This window comes from Camelus dromedarius, chromosome 36 (assembly GCF_036321535.1).
Source record: "Camelus dromedarius isolate mCamDro1 chromosome 36, mCamDro1.pat, whole genome shotgun sequence".
In the NCBI taxonomy this organism is placed as follows: Eukaryota; Metazoa; Chordata; class Mammalia; order Artiodactyla; family Camelidae; genus Camelus; species Camelus dromedarius.
This window is the reverse complement of record NC_087471.1, coordinates 9,593,721-9,612,793: the sequence shown is the minus strand read 5'-3', so window position 1 is coordinate 9,612,793 and position 19,073 is coordinate 9,593,721. Positions and strand designations below refer to the sequence as shown.

The 19,073-nt window shown below is 45.9% G+C and overlaps 1 protein-coding gene across 15 annotated transcripts in view; it reads right to left on the bottom strand.

The window, feature by feature from the left end:
• Positions 1–7,970: 7,970 nt before the first annotated feature.
• Positions 7,971–19,073, bottom strand: part of HMBOX1 (homeobox containing 1) — a 124,062-nt gene continuing 112,959 nt past the window's right edge. Inside the window, exons 7-11 of one of the 15 annotated variants that reach the window (XM_010995311.3) lie at positions 14,054–14,136; positions 12,301–12,396; positions 11,364–11,458; positions 11,055–11,126; positions 7,971–9,479 (exon numbers count right to left, since the gene is read on the bottom strand). In XM_010995311.3, the coding sequence (XP_010993613.1) occupies positions 9,342–9,479; positions 11,055–11,126; positions 11,364–11,458; positions 12,301–12,396; positions 14,054–14,136 (484 nt within the window). In that variant the 3' untranslated portion in view covers positions 7,971–9,341. Of the gene's footprint in view, positions 9,480–9,933; positions 10,262–10,291; positions 10,681–10,712; positions 11,127–11,363; positions 11,459–12,300; positions 12,397–14,053; positions 14,137–19,073 lie in introns of those variants that run through there. The other 14 variants (XM_031442139.2, XM_031442140.2, XR_004133488.2 and 11 more) reach the window with 14 other exon arrangements.

The window sequence follows — 19,073 nt, the reverse complement described above, 5'->3', positions numbered from 1 at the left end:
CTTCCCTCACCTTAAGGGTGGGTTTTTTGGGGGGGGTGGATAATCAAAAACCCCATCAGCCAGCTAGTTAAACAAGGTGCCTATTACAAGGGCCCCCAATCCCCAGTGGTCAGCCTGGTGGACCCTCTCACGGGGCCGCTCCAAGCGATGCCTTGCCCCTGGGGTGGTTCTGTCTCCCGGACTTCAAGGGTGCCTGGGGCATGACCGAGGAGCCAGGAGAGAGAGGTGACAGAGCCGGCCCCTGGGGAACTACTTATTGAGAGGAAGGAGCAGGAGAAGGGGAGAGGGAGAAACATGGAATTTGTTAGCCGAGTCTGCAGGTCAGCTTGGAGCCCGTGTCCCTGACAACGGTCACTCTGACAGCGGTCACTGAGCTGCCACGTGAACCTGGAGGCCGCTCAGCCCTGTGCTGGGCTGTGGTTATTAGAAAGTCCTTACACTGAGCCCCAGAGAGTCCGAGGCAGGGCAGACCCGATGAGATACAGGAATTCTAGAGCCTCCACTCCCCAGAGGGCTGGCCCTACCCCAGGGCCTATGGGGACGATGACGGAAGGGACGGGGTGGGGGGGTGAGTTGGAATGGCTTAGCAAAACTTCCAAACACAAGCAGGATGCCTAAAAGTAACAGGCACTGAAAAGATGCTTGAAGAGCTGAATAGAGAAAACAGGGAGAGAGCTTGCAGTTTCTCTGTCTCAGCTGGCTGCAGCCAGACCCAGGGAGAGCCAGTACATTTGCGCTCCCCTCGAACTCAAGACTGAAGGCAGCCACAACGCTCCTTTCCAGCAAAAGGCAAGACCGTCACATTCACCAGATGGGACACGGGACTTGAAACAAGAGGTTTCATGTCACAACTGCCCAACCTCACTGCGCTGTGTTCCCATCACCGTCAGTATCGGAGGAGGAAGGCCAAGGAGAAGGATGCTCTGGTGTCTGGATCATCACAGTAATGCTGGTCCAGTGCACAGAAATGACGGTGGAGCGACAGTGTGCCAGTGGGGACCAGCCAGCACTGCTCACGAGAAGGAATGGGTTAAGTGCGGAGATTTCACTCAGCAGCGCCAGGCACACATCTCATGAACAACCCACTAAGATGAAAGAAGCAATGAGAGATTTGACTTGATCTGTTAAGGGCGCACTGCTCAGGGCCAAGTCTGCAAACCTTCAAGAATAAACGAGACCGTGAAAACGCTGAGCACGGTGCTGGGCACACAGGCCACGCCTGGGAAACATCAGTGGCTACTCCGAGCTTCCAGTGCTCGGAGGTGGGGGGTAGTTAACGTCTGCTGTGACTTAGAGTGACAGCTTTACAGTGGTGTCCTGCAAGAATAACTTACTTCTGGTGGTTCGCTCCGAAAAATACATATTCTGGGGAAGCACTACCTGTATTTTCACTGACTTTGGTAAGCTGGCTTTATTGTTTTCTTTTTAGCAGGGGGCTGCGGGTGGTAAAGGAACATGTGGTGAAGGGTTTTCTGAATGACTGAAGCGGCCTCCGGAAACAGCTGGGAAGGTAAACATCCTGCCAACTCCAGTTCTTTTAAGTAGCACCATCCTTTACGCAGCACATCTCATACTTTGATCCCTAAAATAGTAGATCGTGTTAGAAGGTTTTAACTGCAGTGATAATTCTATTTTCTTTGAATGTAAGCAGATAATCAGAATGTCCTGCTGGCTGCTTTAGTGCATGTCTCACAAGTCACAGAATTATACTCATCTAGTCAATTCTCAGAATCGCTAATCTTAGGACAGATTTTCAGTTCTAATGAAGATGTTTATCTTTCAGCAGCTGGGAAAGTAAGAAAGGGATGTGATACTCTAGTCTTTGGGGCCATAAAACCCCAGCCATTCCAACTGTCAGAAGACTGGCAGGAGCCTGCAGGCGGGTCTCCACGCGCGCACACGTGGAAAGCAGGTGCGAGGCGAAGTCACTTGTAGATCTTACGGGAACAACAGCCCTGACTGAAAACCTCTTGTGGCGTTATTTTTCCTGCTCTAGCCCAACTACTGTACGTTTGATTGTAGGTGTTCTGAAGGGAACAAAAAAGAATCCCAAGGCAGAAACTTTATCCAAATTGTGTGTGTGTGTGTGTGTGTGTGTGTGTGTGGCAGCAGCCTACCTCAGCATTTCTCTGAAGTTGAGCGCTGGGTTAGGACTCCCTTTGACACGTGGAGAGGGGAGGATCTGTGTAAGGGGTAAGTAGCTGCTCCCCAGCCCTGGAGCGTCCAGGCCTGAAGAAAGAGCCCGGGGCCAGACTCTGCGGTCGCCAGGAGCCCCAGGGAACGAAGCAGCTTGTGAAGGTCGTTTGGCACTGTGCTGGGTGCTGGTATAGCCTCACCTTTGATCACATAACTGAATAAAGACTTCCGCAAGTGATGGGAAAAAACCAAAGCAGGCACATTCTAGAGAAACACTGGATAGTGATGCAGCAGCTCCCACCCAGCCTGAGGCCTCAGGGCGAGAACGTGGGCTCTGTGGGCAGGAGGCCATGTCAGGTGCCAGGACCACGCGATGTTCAGTGGACAGGGTGGATGGAAAAGTGGGAGGGCAAGAACGCGGACTTGGAAGGGCAGGGGGACAATCCCCCGACCCAGCGGAACAATGAGAAAAACTCAGGATAAGCAGGGGCTGCCGACAGGAGGAAGCAGGTGCCTGCCAGCAATACGAGAAAACCTGGGTGACACTCATGCATGTCCTTTTCCTCCAGTAACATTATTAGGAAACTGCAAATACCAGTGTCCACTTTTGCCACAGTCTTCTGCTCTAGACTGAGAAAACCCTGCTTAACTCATGTATAAGCTCCTGTTTGAAAAATACTTTCTGATGGTGATGGCAATGGAAATACCAAGTGACCAAGGAAAAGTTTAGAATTCTAGCAAGCTCGTTAAGCAGGAAACGCTGGGCCAAGCCAACAGGACACCCTTACCGGCTAGCACGTGGGACAGTGATCTGGAGGCCTCGTCAGCGGCTGACTCAGTTTGAGATTCTGACTGTATTTTTTGCCAAAGGAGAAGCAGGTTGGAACTGGATGTGAGAGGTTTCAAGTGACTTAGAAGTCAAATGGAGAGCAGTAATCAAAGGCTTCCATTTTTCAGCTGAAACAAAACTCCAAATCCTCTCTTCCACTTAGAAGACGCGAAGACCATGTCATTATTTTAGTTTACTGAGTTGCTGTTCCAAATGTTCTTGGGAGCACCCGTGCTAAAAGGGAACAGGGAATGGGAACGCTGCCATTTCCAATCACATAAAGGACAGAAATCCTTTTAATTATGACCATGCCAATCTACATCTTGCTAAAACAGCTAATTACATGTCAGGGGGACACTCAGTCATTCAGAACAATTGTCATTATATTTTTATATATTCATTCCATGCCACCCCCCTCAATTACCATGGTTACAATTTGAAAGGATGCAGGCAAACCTTCATTTGATCACAGCACACCAACGTGAATGTGAGAGTTAATTACGGCTGTATAAAGCCACTTTTATTTAAGAGAGAAAATGAAAATGCAGTCAAGGGAGCCGGCATCCCAAGGTGTCTCGGGCGCCAGCTGAGCTGTGCACGCGCGCCCACGCTCCCGCGCTCAGGCCTGTGCGTGGCCGCCGCCGCGGCAGCGCGCACCCATCGGAGGGCACGATACTGCTGTCCAGACTGGGGCAAAGTGCCTGAAAACTTGCCAAGTAACAGGGACGTCAGGAGAGAAAGGCTAGGGCCCCCGCAGATGTACCCTTCTGTCTGTTCTCCGGGAGCTGGCTAGGGACAGTGGGTGTGAAATGTGTGCGGCAAACTGTCGGGGGTATCAAAGTGCTAGTTAGATTTCACTTGAATGGAATCAACTAGATTTAGTTCAGACTGAGAACGATGAGAATGACGTCCAGGACGTGCACACCTGCAATCCCCAGGCACCCGCCGCATCCCTGAGTCCTTGAGTGACGGTGAGAAGGGGATGTGAGAGCCTTGGGTGAGCCAGCTTTTCCCTCTCTTATATTTATTCCCCTATTGATTAGAAAAGAAAACCATTGTTCCAGGAGAGTAGATTTTTCAGATCCTTATTAGCTTTCCTTTTGCTGCGTTTCTCATCCCCACTAGGGAAGAATCATGAAGCTGACACAGAAACATCTCAATTTATAAACTTCCAGTGATCAATTATCGGCCTTCTCTGATGGCGAGAGTGGTAAGTCATCACTTTTAGTTTATAAGTAAAGAGAATTAAGAACAGCCTTCCAAACATCACCTATTTGCAAGAGAAGTTTCTGTAATCGAAAAATGAACTTGTAGACTTGATGTGTTTAAAAAGCCTTTCCCACCACCGTAGTGTGGCAAGTCTCTTAGCAGTAAGGAAATCTTTCCTCTTACGTGAGTATCATCTTCTGAAAAGAAGAGCAGATAATGGAGACCGAAGTACAGAAAAAGAAAGAGCCTCTGCTTTGACAGCACGTGGCCCTTAGGGAAATCCTTACAGGAGAACCTGGTCATTCAGCGTTGCCTCCCCCGGAAAACCTTCCATTTTCATTATGGCGCAACACCTTTAAACTGGGTAACGTGGGTATTGCTAGGTAACGTAAATTAGACAATATGGAAATTAAGAAACAGAAGAGGGTTTCCAGGGCATGCAGCTCAGTTTGCCAAGTTCAATATGGCTGACACCTGACCCCAAACCCTGAGCAAACATCCTTGCTACTTAGCTCACAAAAAGGAATGTTGAATGTAATTCCTACCCCTGCACCCCCCACCCCACCCCTCTGCCCTGCAAAGGTACCAGCAGCGGGAGCTGGCCGATGTGCCCACCTTTCACTTGGGAAATCCTGACAGACAGATCTGGCTCAGTAAAGCTATAAATGGATGTGGCTGGTCTCAACGCAGCCCCAATGAATACAGTAGTAAAACATTACTAATATTCACAACAACAAAATGACAAACTCTATCACCACTGACATAAGGTTAAATCACAGAGATTAACACAGAAAACCAACACACAAGTAGAGGGTCAGAACTACCCGATGCAGGGCGCCACCGAGCACAGGGCCACCGACGAGAAGGGAAATTATTGCCTAAGAATCCGCTGAGACGCACGGGGGAAGATCCCCTGGTGGTTCTCTGAACAAAACAAGACAAGAGCCACGAGTTAAATGGGAAGACAGCCTCTAACCAAACCCTTCTTAAGACCAGAGAGAGAGTAAGGACTTGACGTTCACATTTTTCGGACAGGGGTGAGGAGTCATTTATGAAAAAGGAATTACTCCCACTACTGTGGGCAGAGATAATGTAGCTGGTCTGTGGAATACACAGCTGGTCTGCAACACAGGAAGATGTGTTTGTGTGAAGAGATGACCACACTCACCTACACTGTCTGCTGCAGAAGATAAAAACTCCAGCAAAGTCGGCTCAAGATGAGGCCTTGGTGTGGAGCCCACAGGAAAGACAAGAGGGGCTGTTCACAGAGAGGATGTGACTGGAGATTCCTGATGAAGTGGAAGTCTATTCATGCTTGGTGCCTGACTTGAAATCCAAGAGGGAAATTTGTAAAGACAAAGGCCAAGCAGAACCGCAACAATGGTCTCCCAGCTGGACGTGTGGGCAGAGAGGCTGCTGAGCACCAGCCGCTGCCACAGGCAGCCCGCAGGACTGAGGACGGGCTGCACCTCCTTCCCTACCGAGGAGCTGCTTCCTCACTCCTGTCCTTTCAGGTGCTCACCTCAACTGAGCTGGAGTGAAAGGTCCCTTCCAGTGGTCTCCCTGTTCCAGGCTCTTTCTTCCTGTGGAGGAAAGTCGGGGGAGGACCCAACACACCAAATGACAGTGTGTGTGAACGGGACAGACTCCCCAGGGAGGTGGAAGGTGACCGCTTATCAACCACTCAAAGGACTGAGAACGTGAAGAGAACTGCTGTAAGCGGGCGCTCCAACATGACAAGCTTTGCTGGAAAAACCAAGATGTCTGTTTGGTACCGACTGGTACTAGAAAGTCTCAGGTAAGAGCGTGAAGCCCTCCCTGGCCTTCATTCCGTGTACATGTTATCAGCAGGTGGGCGGAAATGTCATTAGGATGGTCCATCTTTAAAAGGTCTCTTTGTAAGGCTGTGTGTTAAGAAGGGTAGGAAGTTTACCCATTGAATTGCCATAGTAATTCAAGGAAAGTGTCTTAAAAAAAATAACAGACAAGTTACCTGAACTGCTGGCAAGGTTCCCCCACCTGACACGTTTAGTCTTCCTTACCCGGGAAGGAGCAGCCCCGGAAAGAGTCCTCTGGGGCCTGAAAAAAGTACAGCAAACGTGAGAGAAGAGGACAGAACAACCAGAAAGCACAAAATGGGATTCTTTAAGAGCCTGGCTATTTTCCCTTCGGTAAGAGAGCAGTTTTAGGGTTTCTGTTTTAATACTACCTGTCAAACCTGAAAAAGCTTAAGAAAAAAACCTTACAATCCAAAGATACTACAAGTTTGACAGTGGCAACTCCATATGCCACTGTGAGCACTAAGGTAGCCCAGAGAAGACAGCGGAATTAAACCTGATGACAGAGAAACAACCAACGGGAGATTTAAATCAAGGCCTCAAAGAACTAAATTTTTACTCTTGGTGAAAAAGCAAAAGTTATATGTAAGGCAGTGGATCTTAGAGCAGACCAGCGGTCTTCTTTAATGAAGAATTCTGGGTGCAGGATTCCTTCCTCCAGCTCCTACTGAACCCAATGCGATGCTACCCTGCACTGGCAGACTCAGTCCTGCGCTTTGTCAAGATTTCCAGGTAAGACCTGATACTCAGGCTTCATGGATACTCACTCTGCTTTATTCTCTGAAGCTTTTTTCCTTTCTTAAAGGTCTTAAAACAACGAAACCTTTCAGCTCTTCTCTGGCCATCACTGTATTTCCTCAGAAGCTGCGGCTGTCTTAACAGTCTGAGTCTGTTTCTTTAAAAGGACCAGCAAGAACAAATGATACGAGCAGTCCCTTCATAACGAAGCCATCAATTATAACAATCTCCTTACAATAAATCATGGATGTGGCTTGTCAGACAGTGTATTTTTCTCTCCTTTCTGATTCAACTGAGAAGAAGCAGACAAAATTCCACTGAAATGGAAAGATACAATATATTTCTTCTAAATAATATAAAAGGAATGAAAGATAACACAATCTCCTAACTGAAATAAAAAGTTAAACACGTCAAGAAAGAAAATGAACGGGGGGATCATTCCTGAGAATAACAAATGCTACTCTTGAATTCGTTGGTTCAAGTAATACAGTAAAACAGAAAAGACTCCTCCATTTTACTTCAATTCTTGGAAGCTGGAAATATATATATACAATCTCCCCCTGAAATCATGGACAAGCAGGCCCAGGTCCCGCCAACAGCGCACGGAAGTCGCGGGCCCGTGGGAGGTGGCGTCTCCTCGCCTGTCTGCGGCCTCCGCGCTGGCGGAGCAGGACTGACAGACACAGAGGCCGGCGGAGTGGGCCCCGCGGGACGCCGGCGGGCCCTCAGACCTCACTGACGAGGATGGGAAAGGAAGCAGCTCTGGCATCCTCACTCTCTCTCAATGGTTTTAGGTTGAAAACATTTGGCGGAGGAGGAAGGGTGAAGAGGTAAGGAAGTGGCGCCCTCCTTAAAAGTCCTTTTCAGGTAATGGACAAACAGACGAAGCCCTGCTTCGGAGCCAGCCCCACGCTCCCCTTTAAACAGGGCTTTGTTGTTCGCAGAAAGGAGAGGGGACAAGGCAGGAAACACACGGCAGAAATACTCTCTCAGGCGCACCCTAAGCGCCGCACTGACGGCTGCTTCCTCTTACCCACAGTGACAGTGTGTCCTCTGATCGGGATGCCAAGAGATGACTTTCATACAAGGCCAGCAGGTGTAATTTTCTCTGACGCATGAGTAGTTCATCACTTTGCTACTGGATGACAAGGTGATCACAGGGTGACTTTATAACGCAAGCTCACTGTTTGGTATTTTGAGTTCTCAAAATGAAAAAAAGATTTATCAAATATAAATATCTTTAAAAAGTAACAAAAGTGCTACATATGTGATCAAGGAAAAAAATTCCATTAGTTACTGCCGCTTAAAGTAGATTAAACTTTACAAATATTACCACATCCATTATCAATATGGCTTCCAATTATTAAATAAATTGCCTGTGGCAATGTAGCTTTTCACACCTCTCCAAGGACAGAGTAAAGAGCACACCAAGAAGTCACATCTTGTAGTGTCTCGCAGACCTACACGCAGGTGGCAAATGTCCCCTGCTTTTTTCTGCTCCCACTGAGGACAGCGTTTGCATTTGTGATAGTCAGTCAGCACAATCCCACTCTAGCAACCTCTCATTGAGGGGGCTTCGGTTAATTGATACAAAGAAAGAAGTTCATTCACTCACTTTTGACCTTAGCTCCATCCTCGAAAGACCATTTCTTTTTTGGTAGCAGGGAAAGGGGACACAGACAGGAGGCAAAGCCGCTTCCGTGCTCACCTCCAGCACCTTTCCAGGCAGGCACGGAGCTGTGCCCCGTAACGTACAGTGGTTCTGAGAACTGGACTAACATCCATTAGACATTCGGCTCGTGTTTTTTCCCCAATTCTCTCAAGCTGGGTTTTGTGGGGTTTTTTTTTTTAATGACTTTTGTTTTCTGTTTGTTTTAATCATGGTCCCAAAGGCAGAAGGCAGTATTTTATCTACTACGTCACACAGCTTGTGAGAGGAAAGGATGTCTGTGTCAGGCATGTTAGCATCACCCATAATCTGAGATCAAGTTTTTCCTTTGACATTCTTAGCACAGCACCCAAAGAAGTGTAATCTAGCCACGGTGTGACTATAGGAGGCACGGCTTATTGCAGCTGGAAATCAATGACTCCCACGCCGAGGTGGGGATTCTAGTGTTCCTTTTACTCTGTGGACACTCCCCACGTGGTGTCTGTCTGTCCTGGGCCACACTACCTCAGCTTGCATCCTACCAGTCTTGGGGAAGGAACAGGAGTACAGACTAGTGTTACAGGAATCTAAGGGAACCCGAGGTTTGACACGTAGCCTAATACTTGAGAACCAAGGGCTATCTAAATACCTGGAAGCACTTTCTTGGAATGCTAAGACAGAGCAGCAAGATTTTCTAGCCTCAGGGGCTGGGAGAGGGAAGTCTGGTCAGTCGGTCGGTGATTAGTTACTGGGCGTTAATACTGAGAGAGTATATGCGAAGGCTGAGGGCACCATGCCATCTCCACAGAACAAGACCCTAACGGCTAACTGACATACAAGAAACTGCAAGTTATACTGTAAGAACACATGTTAAGGACCGAGGAAAGTCTGCTAAGGTGCTACGTCTAAACTAAGTTAACTTCTTGTGTTCAGCCCTCCCTGATCAGTCGTCATCCAGGGCCTCTGTCTTGATTTCGTTGGCTCCTTGTCGGGCCAAGGCCAAGATAGTGTGGTTGACTGCCGCCATTTCCACAGCTAATGAGATGGGGTCCTGGTGGTCACTGTGGCTCGTGCTGTCATCCTAGACGCGCAGAGACAGGAGACAAACGTCATCAGTGGGCTGGGACGTTTCTCTAGCTCACAGCACGGCATGCTGGGGCGAGGGGAGGCGGGACGATCGTGGGAAGAAACCGAGTTGGGTGGAGAGGGCTCGTGACAACAGAGGTGAAATGTATTTAAGTAGACACTGAATGGATATCAGTCCAGAGACTCTGGGTTGGCATTTTAATGATTCAACAAGTAAAAAGCACTAAAACGTTTTTTTCTTGCTGAGAGTTTCATTCCTTCTACCAGGACTGCTGGTGGTGCTGACCAGCCCCGGACCACCCCGCTCTATGGGACAGCATCAGCTACTGAAGGCCAGACTAGTAAGCGACCAAGTTCTGAACTGGTACTCTTCCAAATAGGTAATTAAAATGCGTGGTTTAGCTCTCCACTCAACTGAAAAAAACTAGACAAAACCATAGACATCAACATCTTATGGATAAAAATGCATTTTTGTAAAAATACAAAAACCTCTCAGTTACCACAGGACAAGAGAGCACGGCGGGAAGTGGCTGCGGGCGGGCTGCAGGCTGCGTGCTCGCACACCTGGCCTTCCGCGTGGCCCCATGTGTCAAACGATGAAGCCGTGGAGGAAGCTGGCGCTGCAGGACATCCGCCAGGCGCCGAAGACGGTGTTACAGATAAGGGGTAAGCTTCTCACCTGTTGTATCTTCAGGGGAGCTCTGCATCAAAAAGCTTTGGAAAGGGTAAGTCCCTTCAGGGGGAAAAAAGCACGGGAACATGCTGCCCGTAGGGCATCTGGAAAAAAAGATGGAAATGATCCATCTACAACACTGAAGAGCAGGACTGCTTCCACTTAGGGTTTCTGACTTACAGAACAGTCTCTTGAGTGAGACGTGGCGCTGTGACTTGGAGCCCCAAAGGGGAGCCCTGGCGAAGCCGTCCTGTGCTCATTCTCACAGAGCGGGCTTTGGAGGTTAAGGGGGGGCTCAGCACGGGCTCGCGGCTGCTCCTGCAGCGCCTGCGCCCAAGCAGGCAGACGGGGCTGTAAAAGCACCAGCAGGAGGAGAACGCGGCGGCCTCTGCTCAGGAGCGGCCTGAGGGGGCGAGGAAAGGGTGCGCACACCAGAGGGCAGGGCAAACGCTGTCCTGCTGGGGTCTCGGAGAAGAGACCCCACATTCTCTTCATATTTCCAAATGGAAGTAAAGTTTAAAGCCTATAAAAAAAATTTAATGACATCTGTCAACAGATATGTGGGGGGAAAATTCCCACATTCTCAGTTACTGAATTATTCCATCCAGTGGCTACAATTAAATATATTTTCCCCCAAGCAATGAAGACTAAGTCAGGGCGAGGTGGGTGGCATGCATTTATGACAGGGCGTGTGTGTCCACGTGCCAGGGGCTCTGGAGGAAGCACTGCCCGGCACGAGGGGCCCCGCACAGCGGGCCAAGGTGCGGGCCCCCCGCTGTGTGCGGCGTGTCACTGTCACAGCGGCCCGGCAGCCCTAGCGCTTCTCGGACACTGAGTGTGTGTGTGGTGAATGGTGGAACTTGCTTGTTTGGATCAGATCCTCCTCTCTTCTTCTACCTTCTCTGCTTCTCTGCCTCCCTCTGAACTTCTTCCCTCCTCCTCCTCCCCATTGCGTACTTGCCAAGTATCCTGTTTATGACAATAAATCCATGTGGGTGAATAACGAGTTCTCACAAGTTCACCAGGACAACTGAATCTTACCGCATTCCTTTCAAATTACATGAAAATCTAACTAAACGCATGAGCAGAGTGGAGGGACATCAGATTGTCTCCCCTCCCCCTCCCCACACAAAACGCGCCCGCAGAATTGAGTTGTCATATTGTCCCACCCGCTCTGTGTCCCAGGACCTCTGCTCAGCTGCGTACCTGCTCCGAGTAGTCATTTCCGTCCACGTCATCACTGTTGGAGTGGCCTCCTGGACTCTGTACATCTATCCCATGACTCTCCAGGATTGCTGCTTCTTCGAAAAAAGCAAATAGATCCCTAAATTATCTGTTACATCATCATAATGGCCTAAACACTGAATGAATTTGTACTGAGGAAATCAGAATGTAATTAAACAAGAACCTAGATTCCTCTGTTTTGTTTCTTTTTAAATTTGCAGACGGATGAAATTCAACACCGCAGAGGTCAGGGGAGGAATACGTCTGCCAGTCTGGAGCCCCTGCTGCTATGCATGTACAGTGGAGTGGCTGGCTGTTAGGTGCTTCATTAGTACTTACCAACTAATTAAACAGCTCTCTTGTCTTGGGGTTCTATAAGGCATTTGAGAATTGTAATGATGAACAGGAAGTTTGTAAATGAAATACAATTTCAGAAGCTCAAAACCAATCCCCCACTGCAATCTTATCAACTCAAGTTTGTTAAATGCTCTTTATAAAAAAAAATCTGGTTTTCACTGTGTTCCCTGTCTATTAAGACTCCTTTATTCCAATTCTATTAATCAGACGTTTCCTAACCTTTCAGTCACAGCTCAGCAACAACCAAGGCACTGAGGGTGTCTCACACTCTCCCTCTCAGGACCTTACAAGCACCTTTAATATGCACCACAGGAGTAACTGGTCAGAGACCGTGTCTAATTCTAGATTCCACAACATTAAGAATAATGAGTTTTAGAAATAATAATGCCATTCTAACTACAATACAAATAGTGTAACTGATACTAACTTTGCCTTATTAAAAATACAGGGAAGAAAAATGTAAGGGTGGATCATTTAGCCCTGCAGCTCTAAACTGAAGATGCTCTTGGACACAATGCCCATAACTGCTTCAAAAGCGACCACAGCCCCTCTGGTACATTACCGATGTTGGCTCGCCTCTTGATCTCCTTCCGTCTGTTAGCAAACCAGTTATATACTTTCAAGGAGGTGACTCGTTCCAGATCTGACAGTTTTTTGCCTGTGAATGCATGCAGTAAAATTCAGATAATCTATACCTGAGACTAGTTTTAAGGGATAATACTTTTCTTTTTTTAAATATTTTTTCAGTTGCACTGACTGCCAGAGTAACAGATATAAAGGGATTTTTTTTAGCATTACCTAGTACTATACACATACTCAATTACTGAATGAACAAACATATAAACATACAGGTAGCAACTAAGAACACAAAATGCTTCCATTTGGAAAGCCACACAATATTAAGAAATTCCAATATTAAATATGGTGTTACAGAATTCCACAAAGTCAGTCTGCTAGGGTTCAAAGTTCACATGACAGTATATAAAGGCTTCATTTAATTAGTATCATTCTAGATGAATATGTTATTTATCAATAAGTTTCTAGATAGCTGAAGTTTACTTACATGTTTAAGGCCTTATATGAAGTAGTTTTCCTGCTGTCTTAAGATGGAGAATCCTATCCATGTTTTCTTGAAGACTAAAGTCACTGTGACCATCCATTACGGTAACTATGCTGGAACACGTAGCACAGTTCAGGCTGCATTTCCAATTTATCTCCTTCACTGTCAAATGTGACGTTTTATGGATAGCACCATGCTCGCCAACCAAGATGGCATCCACCTGTCCCTTTCCCTCCCACCTTGTCCTTTTCAGTCCTCTTCAGCTTTTAATCCATAGTGGGTGGAGAAACTAGAAAACAGGTTAGGCCCTTGATGATATGGGGGTGAAGTTATTTCCCAGGAAGAGTCTGAGTTCCAGCACAGCTTTGGCTTGTGTAAGATAAAGACAGAGATGTCGCTGCAGCTGAGTTTGTATGTTCTAGGTTGTTAGGAGTCTGGCTTCTAACAAAGGAGAATGAATTACTACTTAATTACTATAAAAACCTTGATACGTTTGTATGTAGCCTTTAAGCCAATCAAATTATCTGTCCAAATGGAGATCAACTGCATCATCTTAACTGAGAATGGTTTCTGGTTAAAAAAAAAACAACATAAAATGTGGAAGAGCATTTCAGCACATGGAAAAGATGTATGAGCGTTCAAGGGACTCTGCTGACTCGCTCAGTGACAACAGACTTCAGGATGGAATTACCTTAGATTTTCCCCCAGTGCGTAGAAGTCATCCCAGTGTAGAAAGGAGACAGAAACCATCTCCAAAAAGAATTCTTTCTTCAAACAGGAATACAGAATTATGTAATTTTCAACAGTTGTAAACAAACAAAAATCCCAACTTAATATTTTCATTAACAAACCCTGCTTGTGTCCCGAACTTTACAGTCACTTTGACACTAATACGCTATCCGGAAACTTGATAAATAACAACATATTCATCTAGAATGATACTAATAAATGAAGCCTTTATACACTGTCATGTGAACTCTGAACTGCTGTATACAGTCTTCAAAACAGTACCAAGGTCGTATATCTTAAGCAAGGACACTCCCTGAAAACTCTCACGTGAAGGTTTGATTTGGAGTCCCACAATCAACCCCGAAGAAGCACTGTTTGAACAGGACCGGGCGGTGGCCTTCCACAGGAGGACGGCATGAATGGAGCCAAGAGCACCCAGGTGGGATGAGTAAGAGATTTTATGTCCTAAATGATGATCTAAAGCTAGGAGTGCCCCCACAGAGCAGGGCGGGGCCTGCTGCCTTACCTGGCTTCTGTATAACTGCATTGCAAGCATTTGCAATTTCTTCTCTCTTTGCTTCATCTGGGTATTGATTCTCATTGAAGTAACTGCAGAGGCAACCAATTAAGACACAAAGTTTGTACTTTGAAAAGTGTGCTCTCATTAGAACACCAGCCCACTGAAAAAGATCTTCTTTAGGATGTAACACAGCGTCCAGTCCAGGCTGCCCACTGGAGGATGGAAATGGGCTGTTCTGTACTGTCCAGGAGGGTGGCCACTACTCACATGTGGCTGCTGAGCACTTGAAAAGACGCTAATGTGACTGAGGAAGTGAATTTTTAATTTGATTTTAGTAAATTTAAATTTAAGTAGCTACATGTGATGAGTGGCTGCTACGCTGGACAGCACAGGTCTAGCCACGGCTATGCTCCATTAGAAGATGTCCTTGATGAAGAAGTTCCCTGTGATATGGATGGCTGGCTGAAATCACAGTTCTGTTACTGAGGGACTGGTAACAATAGGACTCTTCGTGTGTCATATTGTTTGCAGTAGCAGAAATTGGAAATTACCCAATTGTCCATCAACGGGAGAATAGAACAAATTATGGGACATCTATATTTATACACAGCTATTTAAAAATGACTAGAAAAAAATAAGTTAAAGCTCTATCCATTGGCATGGAGGGATGCTTATGACAGTCCTAAGTGAGAAAAACAATCTGTAGAATAATGTGCATGTAAAAGTACCATTAAGAAATGTGAAAAATTCCTGTGTACTTAAATTTGCACAGATAAAAGCTGGAGGAGTACACACAGAGCTATAAATATAGATTACCTCGCTGTGGGGGAAGGGGATCAGCGGGAGGAAATTTAAACATTTCTTTATTTTTGCCTTTTCCCATATGTTAAAAAAGCATATATTACTTCTGCACAATTGAACTTAAAAGAAACTCGGTTGTTGACCCCACCCTTAGCATGAGCAGACCTGCAGAACGTACGTGGGAAGAGAATGCTGATTAGTACTACTTGTTCTGTCATCTCTGAGTTTAAAAAAAGAAAAAGAATTTCTGTGCTTTGAACCTGGCAACTTAAGATCAGGAAACGATTCCTTGTCAAATTCTGGTACCTTTCGTTTCTTCAGGGGTTTCCCTTCACCCAGAATGCAGCTTTCCCATTACTTCGCCCTGTCTGTGCTGGTGGAAATGCCACTCTATTAGGAATAAACACTGGAGGCCCGAAACCCTTCCTGTGAATCCCCAAACCCGACGTCTGACACCCCCGCTCCTGCCCCCTGCAGCCCTCTCCGCAGACAGCATCCCTGCTGTAGTCCCTACAGAGAAGCTGCCATCACCAAATAGCCTTTCATTCCTAAAATATAAGCAATAGAACTACATCATCCACTCTTGTCAGCTCCCCCCTCCACAATGGTCTCCTGCTTTTATTCCAAGATTTTAGCATCTCTTCCCATGTGATTTTCTATCATTTTTAGGGCTTGTGTGTTCATATTGAGGATTTTTCCAAGTCACGGCTCCACTTCCATATCACTGTTGACCTCTATCCTTACTCCACTTCTTCTGTTTACTTGGGCAAAGCCACTCTGGATTAGTGTCCACTAAGCAGTAGCACTGGCATCACTTGGGAGCTTGCTAGGAAGGCAGAGGAATCCCAGACCCCAGCTCAGACTACATCAGAACCTGAAGTTTAACAAGATCTCCAGTTGACTGGAATGCACATTAATATTTGAGAAGCACTGGATTAGCTCATCCATTTAAAATTCAACAACAAAGACAACAAAAGCAGATATTAAGTACCTAAGTAACACGTGCCGGCACTGTGGGTAAAGATGAGAATTAGACAGTTCCTGACCTCAAGGAGTTTATAATCTACTGGAGACATTATAACTTGTGATAAAATTCCATAAGATGCCTGAACAGAGGGCTCTGGGAGCACAGATGAAGGTGTGCTCAGTGCTGCTGGAAGACTTGGCAGAGGAAGTGCTGTCCGAATTAGGTCCTGAAGGTGGACAGGAGTTTGCAAGGCAGAGGAGAGGAGGAAGAACTTTTCATGCAAGGGGAGAAGCATGTGCAAAAGCACAAGGCAGATAAAAGCCTTGAGGATTCTCTTGAGTGTGGTTAGAATTCGGGGTTCACGAGAAGAAATGGGGAGATACTACTCTGGAAGAGGGGGATGGGGCTAGCTTGTGAGGAGCCCTGTCTGTTCTATAAACAGTAAAGACTTCACCCTGAAATTGAGGTTTTCAAGCCACACAGAGATACACTCCTATCTGTGTTTTAGAAAGACAACACATCTTCAAGTGTCAACCCTTAGAATTCCACCTCCATGATGGTAAATTCTGAGAGTCTCCAATCGACTTCCTATTCACCTACTCTACCTCTTCAAAATGATTTGTTGTTTACCTTCTTTATAGTCTCAAGCTCGTTAAAACCCTCCCTCAACTTACATTTGTTCATTTATTACTCTTCGTCTGGCCTCACCTCTCATTTCTCAGCCTGAACTCCAAGGCAAGCCAAGTCAACAGTATCTCTTAGGAGAAATTCTGATTATTCAGCTTTTCTGTCCTTCCGCCATGCCTGTCCAGCCCGTCTCCCACCCTGCAGAAAGCACCTTCCACTCGTTTTCTCCCATCCTTCCCTCAGGGTACCAAGCGATCCTGGACAAAGTCATAAAATAGGGCCAACTGGTTTCTTCATAAATCTGTGCTTTTCAACCTTAACTGGGCCCTCCACTTCTGACGGGAATTATTTTAGTCCTTTCTAGCCAATTGTCTGTAACCCTCCATCTTTCACGCCCCACTTACTTAGCTGAAACCTCCTCCTCGTAAGTCCCAAGCCCTCAAACCCACCGCCGCCATTGTTTTTGCAGATGCCCCTGCGTCTTCATTCACCCCGGTGGGGGTTACTTGGTGTGAGTCTGCTTAACATCTTCAGCTTCTCTGAGCCACTGCTCATTCATCGCTTCATCTCACAGCAGAGGAAGCTGCAGTCTCCTCTTCAAGGTCTACTTCTCCACATGTGTCTTTGAGCTCATCGCCCCTTTCATTTTCTCAGCTCTCTCCTTTCTTTCTTGCATACCCCATCTCTTCCCTGTGCCCAGGCATTTACTCTATTTCACTGATTATGATACACATTTCTTCATCATTATAATCTCTAAAGTCAGGATACGTCTCATAGTGGTGGTGTCTGGTAATTAACTGGCAGTGTTCCCCACCCCCCTTGCGTAAAATACAGGTGTCATACAGTCAAAGCCTTTTTAGATCTGATGAAACATGTTAGCTTGCAAACCTAGAGGTCCTCTAACAGCAACGGCTCAGCAGCCCCCTCACCTCAGTGTGTTGACTCTTCCTTCAAATCAGTGCAGGGCCTGTGACTGACGCACTGCCCTCCCAGTGACAGACTAACGTGCAGCTCTAGTTATGCCACCGTTCTGTCCAAAATTTTTATAAGATTTATTATAGAGGTGTTAAGAATTCTCCCCCAAACTACCTTTGCACCTTTCTCTGCTGCTGCTCTCACATATGCGTGCTACACTCTGGGAAAACGCAACAACCTTGTATTGTAAAACCCCCGGACCTCTGTGCCTTCCTCCTGCCAGTATATCTGCTTTTAGCACCTTCCTCCCAGAACGCATCTTGTCTTTCACACTATAGCGCAAATGTCACCTCTGGGCCAAAGGTAAATAATTTCCTCCCTCCATGAATGTCACAGCACTTCATCTGCTCTTCCCCTTTCATCTCGTATTACAGTTGTCACTGGCCACCTCTCTCTCCTACCACACTGAAAGCCACCTGAGGCCAGGGTGCAAGTCTGCCTCATCTTTACATGCATTCCTCAGTAATGAGGGAAAAAGTCACCATCAGTCCAGGGTAGGGGCCTCCAAAAGAAATGGATATCTCTGTAAATGAACTGTCGACCATCAGGGCTTAAGAGTTATTACGAGGGGGTCTTGAAGGGTGCATGCTAAACTGTTAACAAATGACGACTATCTTTTGGGAGCAAGAATGCTGGGGGTGGGTGGAAGACAGGGAAATACTGGTGATAAAGACTGACTTTTACATTCTGTTTCATATACTTCTCTGTTGAATTTCTGAAATGAAAATAAGCTTTTAAAATAAATTTCTTTTTAATAAAAGAACTTTGGGAAAACACTGAAATTAAGAACTAGTTTACTGATTAATATAACTCCATAAACAATTTACGTTTGGAAAATATATTTGAATCCGCTAGAAAATATCTAGACTGTGACTGCCATCCTAGTGACTGACAGTAAAACTCGAGTATTTTTGGAAGCTGAATAAGAATCTGCAGTTATTTGTGGCATATATGATTAATGAGTTAAACAATTTTGAAATCTGATTTAATCTGTATTTTTAGGATCCAACTATATAAAATAAAGTAAGTCAGAGTAAATGTGAATTGGTAACTTCTTCCAAATCAAAGGCTCAAGAACATAATTCATTAACTACAGTTTTAAATCTCTAGGCCTGTCAATGAATTCTTTTCTGTTAAAGACCTATTATTTTTATAATTAAGAAATTAAGCCTAATTTAAAGACTTAAGTATAAGACAAGACACAATAAATCTCCTAGAAGAAAACATAGGCAAAACATTCTCTGACATAGACCTTAGCAATGTTCTCCTAGGGCAGTCTACCCAGACAATGGAAATGAGAGCAAAAATAAACAAATGGGACCTAATTAAACTCACAAGCTTCTGCACAGCAAAGGAAACCATAAGCAAAACAAAACGACCACCAACAGAATGGAAGAAAATATTTGCAAATGATGCAACTGACAAAGGCTTAATTTCCAGAATGTATGATTTCCACTTCATACAATTTAATAACAAAAAACAAACAACCCAATCCAAAAATGGGCAGAAGACCTAAACAAGTATTTCTCTAATGAAGGCATACGAATGGTCAATAGATATATGAAAAAATGCTCAATATCACTGATTATCAGAGAAATGCAAATCAAAACTACAGTCAGACTGGCCATCATCCAAAAGCCCAAGAACGATAAATGC